The sequence below is a fragment of the Polyodon spathula genome, unplaced genomic scaffold, assembly GCF_017654505.1.
Source record: "Polyodon spathula isolate WHYD16114869_AA unplaced genomic scaffold, ASM1765450v1 scaffolds_1882, whole genome shotgun sequence".
NCBI classification, from domain to species: Eukaryota; Metazoa; Chordata; class Actinopteri; order Acipenseriformes; family Polyodontidae; genus Polyodon; species Polyodon spathula.
In genome coordinates, this window is record NW_024473357.1 from 477 (window position 1) to 8,773 (window position 8,297).

Here is an 8,297-nt window from a genome sequence, read left to right on the forward strand (position 1 = left end):
AAAGGGTTAAGAATCATTTGTATATCTGATGGAACCGATTTGAAACACAAGATGCCGTTGATCGTGAAGGTCACTTTGTTTAACACATGCTGTTAATGTATGAAGTTCCATCCTCACAATCACAGTGAATGCAATACAGTGCACCCCGTTTATAAAACTGTAGTCGGGAGATTTAGGTAAGAAAGCATGCACTTTGTGTTCTGCCTTATAACGAGAATGCACATGCTAGTTTAATGGCATTAGGGGGCAATTGGGAGCTATTAAAATACCACCTTATAACCTGTGCCATGGTATAAGGGCTGCCCTATAGGGAGCGCTGTATTATTAAATCATAAGTACAGTGTAGCTGGTGGTCGCTGATGTTGCCTGATCAGTCTTCTCTGTATTTGTGCCGTTCCAGCGACGGATATAAACGCGGCTGTTCTGAAAGCATTGGAAATGCTGAAGGTTTCTAAGCAGGAGAGGAAGCTCCCTGAACGCAGCGTCTCCATTATCATTCTGCTGACTGACGGCGACCCCACATCCGGTACAGACCCTCGCTCTTTAATGAGCTGATATAACGAACTAAAGCAGGTGTTCCCACAGCAGTATCACCTGGGCTGTGCAGATCCTGCCCTTATTCATTTTCGTGTTTCTAATCCACAGGCGTCACTAACCTGGGGCAGATTCAGTCCAATATAAAGGCAGGGATTGACGGCAGGTACACGCTGTACTGCCTTGGCTTCGGCTTTGACGTCAATTACAACTTCCTGGAGAAGCTGGCTCTGGAGAACGGGGGCGTGGCTCGGCGTATCTACGAAAGCTCGGACTCCGCCTTGCAGCTCCAGGTAGGATCGGAAACACCCGAGCCGTGGAAAGGCAGCGAGACGCAGGCGGGGTTCGGAGCGCGCACCTGAAGGGCTCTCCTTTTGTCTTCCAGGGGTTTTACGAAGAGGTGGCGACTCCTTTGCTGCAGCAGGTTGAGCTGCAGTACCCGGGAAACGGGGTCTCTGATCTGACAGAAAATGTTTTCAGACAATACTACAATGGCTCAGAAATTGTGGTCGCTGGGCGGATTTCCAAAAACGACCTAGAGATACTTAGCATCCAGATAAAAGCAGCGGCAGTGAGTTGGTTGTATATAATGTTACCCTCAGTCAGGATTCGGTCAATCAGTGATATATAAGGAGGCTTGGTGGTCCCATGGTTAAAGAAAGCCACTTAACTACCTTGTGCTCCGTCCTACCAATGAAAAACCGAGGTCCTGTTGTATAGGCAGCAGTTGTAATGCATAGTTCACCCCCCCTAGTCTCTTTAAGATGCTTTGGAAAGAAATGTCTGCTAAATGACTAAAATAATAATAATTAAACAGACGCTCACAACTGCTAATGCCGGTCCCAGCACTGGTCCCTGTGCTGCTGTGCTTGCCCTGGTCAGTCGCTGTTGGGTGCGGACGTTCCAAGTTCAATCCCAGTTTAGCCACTGACTCGTGTGTGACCCTGAGCAAGTTGCACACCCTCCTTGAGGTGTAAAACCGAGGTCCTATTGGAAGCGACTGTGATGCATCGTGATAAACAGACACACACAACAGCTCATACTAGTCCCTGTGCTGCTGTGCTTGTCCCGGTCCAGTGTGGTAGAGTCGCTTGTTCCTTTTTTTTCCACAGTCAAGCAACGACCTGACCCTCACAGCCGAGACGCCGGTGGAGGAGAAGGACGAAGCTGTGAAGAAGCACAAGTACATTTTCGGGGAGTACATCGAGAGGCTCTGGGCTTACCTGACCATCCAGCAGCTGCTGTCAAAGGCGTAAGGAGTTTCAGCTCAAGCACAGGAAGACACTTTGTATAGATTCCCTAATCACTCAAATTTTTACCTGATTCGTAGGCACTATTTACAGTTTTGTGGGCCAATGGACAAACTGTATTTGTACCCCAAATTGGGACAGCCGGTTTCAATCTGAGGGTTCAGTAATGTTGTTTATAAGATCTTTTAGCTATTTATTTGATCCCGTTGATTTTAAAAACCGAAGCGCTCCCCTTGTCTGTGCTCCTCCGCAGGGATGTAGCTTGGCTGGTGAAGGCTCTGATTTAAGGTTGTGTTTGACTCTGGTGATTTTCAGCATTTCAGCTCAGCCTGAACAGAGCAAAGCCCTCAACGAGAAAGCTCTGCAGCTCTCTTTGAACTATAACTTTGTGACTTCACTGACATCGATGGTGGTGACAAAACCCGAGGAAGGGCAGACAGACCGAACCATGGTGGCACACAAACCAACTGAAGGCGAGCCAGAAGACAGAGCTGACTTCAGTCATCCTGGTATTATTATTATTATTATTATTATTATTATTATTATTATTATATTATTATTATTAATAATATTATTAATTATTATTAATAATAAAAGAAGCAAAAGTTGCTGCGATAAATTTTACCGTCAAAATGGCTGCCGCCAAATTCCCCAAAACGCGCCCCAACATCGAACTGCTTCTGTTCGCAAACTGGCAAAATTGTGTTCTTTTGTAAAACAAGATGGCCGCCCGCCGGACCTAGATTTTCTTGTTAAATTTAAAACTGTTTCAGTTGAAAAGTGGTTTATTTGATTAACTCCGAAGTTGACAAGCATCGTTCCTGTGTCGATACAATTGAGTTTCAAAAATGTGTTTGTAAGTGGCGCATTTCTTTAAAAGCTTTTCAAAATCTTCGGTCAAATGTAAAACTAGCTTCTAACTCTTTACAGAGTGTATATAGGTTAATGGTTACTGCAGAACACAGATAGGAACCCATATGCACCTTGATCGTGATGTTTGACCTCTTTAAGGTTAAATGTAAAATTTGCTTATAACTCCTTACAGCGTGTAGATTGGGTCATGGTTCCTATGGTGTTTAAAGTTATAAGGCATCGCAAGATAATTAACTAATGCAGTATTTTTAATTGAAACTGCTCGATAAAACTGGTCTGTCGCTGACACTTGTGCTGAAATGCTACAGCTTGCCAAAATTTCCAACTGGTACCGAGCTTGGAAGCTGTAAAACTGTTGGGCAGTTCTTCTTCTTCTTCTTCTTCTTCTTCTTCTTCTTCTTCTTCTTCTTCTTCTTCTTCTTCTTCTTCTTCATTATTCTCATAACAGAAGCTTCACCTCTACTGAATCCTTCCTCTCCAAGTTGAGTTGATAGAGTCATAATAAAGCCTTTTTCTGTTCTTTTATTCAGGACTGGTTGGATTACCGGGAATACCAGGACCGGCAGTAGGAGGGGTAATGTTAAATTCCGGTCGTTCTTATCTCAAGAAGTCACAACAGGGCTCTGCCCTCAGATACCCCATAGGTGAGTAAAGCATCATCATCATCATCATCATCACTATTCTATTCATGGATCAGTTTTATCACTGATCTTGCATGAGTTACCCGCAGTAATTCTGGGAGGTCAGAGCTGGTAAGAAGACTCCTATTGCACAGCAGTTTTACCCATTCCAGGTTTTAATAGCAGCTTGATTAGCCACAGTGTGAATAAGTAACAAGTTCAGGTGATTCTTATCAAACTGGTAGTAAAACCAGGAATGGATGAAACTGCTATGCATGGAATGCATATTTCCATTCCAGATCGAGATTATTATTATTATTATTATTATTATTATTATTATTATTATTATTATTATTATGCACGATTCTCACAACTGTTCAACCAGACCTGAAACTATTCAGTGTTGTTTAAGTTCGAATGAATCCTGGTCTCGCTGGGCTGTGCTTCCCCATCAGTGAAGAATCTTATTGTTATTCATCTTATTGAAAAAATAAACAGAGAACAGGTCAGTTCAGTAAAGCAGGCTGTGCTACACATTGGGGCGTACGCCCTGAAATCTTTTCAGGAAGTGCTCTGTGACGCTCACACGAGGGGGATGTAAAATATGAGTTTGTATTGGATGGTCTTCTTATGTAGTCCTGTTTTTTTTTTTTCTCTTAAAGCTTTTAATCCTCCAATGTTCTCGTTGTGTAAGTAAACAGATTTCTTGTTTGGCACTATTTTAATCTGGGGGAGCGATGACTTTACTTCTGATTTTTTTCTTGCTTTTTTTCACATGCTTATTAATGTGCTTCACCATACGTCCTGGTTGTTACACTGTGCTGTGCTTTTACTGTGGGTAGTTTTTATAAGGGTTAGCTTACCCTGCTTTTTAATATGCTTTACAATGCTTCCATATGCTTTACCAGACCTCTCTGGGATTTACAATGCTTCCCTATCCTTTACCAGACCTCTCTGTGCTTTACAATGCTTCCCTATGCTTTACCAGACCTCTCTGTGCTTTACAATGCTTCCCTATGCTTTACCAGACCTCTCTGTGCTTTACAATGCTTCCCTATGCTTTACCAGACCTCTCTGTGCTTTACAATGCTTCCCTATGCTTTACCAGACCTCTCTGTGCTTTACAATGCTTTACCAGACCTCTCTGTGCTTTACAATGCTTCCCTATGCTTTACCAGACCTCTCTGTGCTTTACAATGCTTCCCTATGCTTTACCAGACCTCTCTGTGCTTTACAATGCTTCCCTATGCTTTACCAGACCTCTCTGTGCTTTACAATGCTTCCCTATGCTTTACCAGACCTCTCTGTGCTTTACAATGCTTCCCTATGCTTTACCAGACCTCTCTGTGATTTACAATGCTTCCTTGTGCTTTACCAGACTTCTCTGTGCTTTACTATGCTTTTTTTGGTGTGCAACTGTCATTTCTGTCCCCTTTGCAACTGTGGCTACTAGGAGTTGCTAAATGGCTCGATACTAAATCCATTTCAGAGGGGACGGAAATAACATACACCCCCACCTCCCCAGTGACTAGTGATGTCATCCTGCTGAATGTATCAAGTCTCTAAATATTAGGTTTTTCTAAAATACATATTTCTCTATTTAAATGTATTTTTAGTGACCCATGACAGCTCTTATGACTTTGATTCGCAAGGTGAGGATTCTTTTCTTGTTTTTTTGGTATTTATGGGCAATGGCACCAGTTCCTCCAGAGCAGACAATGTGACCCGATAAACTTTACAGCAACTTAGAGATGCTTTTCTTGCAGGACACAATTCTACATAAAAAAAAAGATATCTTATTAATATTGACCTTAGTTTACCGTGTTTATTAATCTGCGTTTACACCCTGTCGAAGGCACTTCTGTGTGGAAATGTTAGTGATATGTTTTTATAAATTAACCCTCCTATTATGTTCAGAATTTAGGTGTTTTGGGTCATATTGACCCAATGCAATTTCAGACTAATTTAAACAGCCTTAGATTGATTAAATAATTTTATTTGCAAAGGAGTTACTCTTTTTTGCTCTTTTAGTCCAGGAGCTGTGATAAAACTTCTTTGACTGCCAGCCTGGGAGCTTCTCATTTTGAAATGTCTTTACCAGTGAGATGCTGTTACAACACTGACAGAGAAAATTAGACTCTGCCTTGTAGATATATATTGTTTGTTTTTGTGTTTATAAATATCTCCAGAAAGGTGCAGCTATTTCCAGAGTTAATAATACAAATATAATAATAATAAAATAACAAATTAAAGAAGTTTTTTTTATTCCTGCACACAAATCAACACAGATAAACTGGTCACAGTGACCTGAAACATCTTATTTGTATACCTGTTCTAAAAAAAATAAACATCTCAAAGGATCTGTTTTCTGTGTATAAGTTCATGACCCCAGCTTAGGAAAATGAAAGGAAAAATAGCATTTAAGCTAACTGCAAACTAGAGCCGGGTCAAATAGACCCGAAACCTAACAGGAGGGTTAAAGATGTACATATTTGGAGCGCGACTGGGTGTACGCTCCTCTCTTTTCCTATATTGACTGATGGCTTCAGCTCATCTACTTTGGTGTGCTGGCCCTTTCTTACCCTGCTGTTAATATGCATTACCACTGCTATCCTTTTACAACACTTCCTTATGCTTTACAATGCTTCCACTGTGCTTTATTACCCTGCTTTTACGATAGCAAACTGTCATGAGAGACCATAGTAACACAGTCAGTGCAGTGCAGGGCGGGGCGGGGCGGGGCGTGACAAAATATTAGGAACACCTGTCCTGTACAATTGAGAATATTGCAGTACTGACTGAGTGTCCTGGCTGTGCTACAGCATCTCTTATTGGCCAGGAGCCAGGTGAGCTCAAACACCTGCTGGGCTGGCTTTTGTCCTCCAGGGGGCGGTAGCTCACTTCCGCTGTGGAGCTCCTGGGTTTAAGAGGGGATTGGTTTTGGGGATCTACAGACTTCTATTTGGAGTTGAGTTAGTTCCACCCTGGCTGGCTGTTGTTTCTATTATTCTGGCCAGCGACTGCCTGTGTGTGTGTGACATTCATGCCCGATGCTCTTCAACTGAACATCTCTGTTTTCTTCCTGTTCTTCAGCTACACCACAAATTCATAAAGGTAAAAAAAACTCATTGTCTGTTTGTCTGTCTGTCTGTCTGAGTGTGTGTGTGTATACACAAAAATAGGAGGAGTGGCAAACACTGTTGCAGCAGCAAAGGTCATTCAAAATGATCTAGACAGCATTCAGAACTGTGCAGACACATGGCAAATGACATTTAATAAAGAAAAGTGTAAGGTACTGCACACAGGCAATAAAAATGTGCATTATAAATATCATATGGGAGATATTGAAATTGGAGAAGGAATCTATGAAAAAGACCTAGGAGTTTATGTTGACTCAGAAATGTCTTCATTGTGGGGAAGCTATAAAAAAGGCCAACAAGATGCTCGGATACATTGTGAAAAGAGTTGAGTTTAAATCAAGGGAAGTAATGTTAAAACTGTGCAATGCATTACTAAGAACTCAGCTAGAATATTATGTTCAGTTCTGGACACCTCGCTGCAAAAAGGATATTGCTGCTCTAGAAAGAGTGCAAAGAAGAGCGACCAGAATTATTCTGGGTTTAAAAGGCATGTCATATGCAGACAGGCTAAAGGAATTAAATCTGTTCAGTCTTTGAACAAAGAAGACTACGTGGTGACCTAATTCAAGCATTCAAAATTCTAAAGGTATTGACAATGTCGACCCAAGGGACTTTTTTGACCTGAAAAAAGAAACAAGGATCAGGGGTCACAAATGGAGAATAGATTAACTCCCCAGTAATTTTGTTGAAGCTGTCACCCTGGGATCCTTCAAGAAGCTGCTTGATGAGATTCTGGGATCAATAAGCTACTGACAACCAAACGAGCAAGATGGGCCGAATGGCCTCCTCTCGTTTGTAAACTTTCTCATGTCTGTGTGTCAGTGTGTGAGTGTCTGTGTCAGTGTGTGTGACATTCATGCTCGACGCTCTCCAACTGAACATCTCTGTTTTCTTCCTGTTCCTTAGCACGACCAACCCATACAGGTAAAAAAGAAAATGTCTGTCTGTCTGTCTGTCTGTCTGTCTGTCTGTCTGTCTGTGTGTGTGTGTGTGTGTGTGTGTGTGAGTGTGGAATTCATGACCGATGCTCTCTCACTGAATGTCTGTTTTCTTCCTGTTCTTGAGCACGACCAACCCATAGAGGTAAAAAAGAAAACCTCACTGTTAATCCAAGACTTGAAGCAGACCTGCAGGGCCAGCCTTGTCCACCAGGGGACAGTAGCTAACATCCGCTGAAAAAAAAATAACGGTCAATTCTTTCTAAAGTAACCGTTGATATTAATTGTAAACATAAATAAAAACGAAATGTAGCAAGCTTAGTGATAAACAATAATGGCTGGGATTGCATATTCCACGAGCACGTTTACACACTCCAATTCGCAGCTGAGTTAGTGGCATCCAGGCTGTTTCTAATATTTTGTCCAGCGCCTGAGTGTGTGTCTGTGTCAGTGTGTGTGTGACATTCGCCAACGACGCTCTCCAACTGAATTTTTCTTTTTTTTTTCTTTAGCTCCACCACTAACCCACACAGGTAAAAAAAAAAAGCCAAAAACGTAATGCTTCACGTAGGCTCCAAAAAGCATTGCTGACGTCTTTTGTCCTCTTGTACCCAAAAACACAGAAATTTTCAGAATACAAGTTTGTTACCTTTGTTACCCAAGTAAAGCCCTCCAGGACGATGTCTCCTTTTCAGAAAATGCTACACATTTCTAACATGATGCTTTTTGTTATTGTCCCAGTTGCACGCTTCCATTCGCTATAAGGGGCTCAAAGGGGAAGTTTAAGAAAACCAATCTGCTATTGCAAACATGTGTTTTCACTTTAAAACACGACACTCACACTGCCTTGGTCATTTCAACTCAGCAGCTTCCCTCTGGGTTTCAAGCGACTGGATGCCAAGCGTGTCAGTCATCAGGGGGAAGCAGCTGGTTGGGTATTGG

The 8,297-nt window shown here is 42.0% G+C and overlaps 1 protein-coding gene across 1 annotated transcript; it reads left to right on the plus strand.

The window, feature by feature from the left end:
* Nucleotides 1–368: 368 nt before the first annotated feature.
* On the plus strand, nt 369–8,216 carry LOC121310242 (inter-alpha-trypsin inhibitor heavy chain H3-like). Its single transcript, XM_041243545.1, has 11 exons — nt 369–526; nt 646–827; nt 920–1,105; nt 1,647–1,786; nt 2,100–2,293; nt 3,188–3,301; nt 3,940–3,966; nt 4,894–4,929; nt 6,371–6,391; nt 7,324–7,341; nt 7,868–8,216. The coding sequence occupies exons 1-11, from the start codon at nt 439–441 to the stop codon at nt 7,912–7,914; spliced, it is 1,053 nt and encodes a 350-aa protein (XP_041099479.1). The 5' UTR covers nt 369–438; the 3' UTR covers nt 7,915–8,216.
* Nucleotides 8,217–8,297: the final 81 nt, after the last annotated feature.

Coding starts and splice junctions, on each gene's coding strand:
- LOC121310242 (XM_041243545.1), top strand. CDS start 439: ATGCTGAAGGTTTCTAAGCAGGAGAGGAAGCTCCCTGAACGCAGCGTC. Junction 527..645: donor TGACGGCGACCCCACATCCG/GTACAGACCCTC, acceptor TCTAATCCACAG/GCGTCACTAACCTGGGGCAG. Junction 3,967..4,893: donor TCCTCCAATGTTCTCGTTGT/GTAAGTAAACAG, acceptor ATGTATTTTTAG/TGACCCATGACAGCTCTTAT.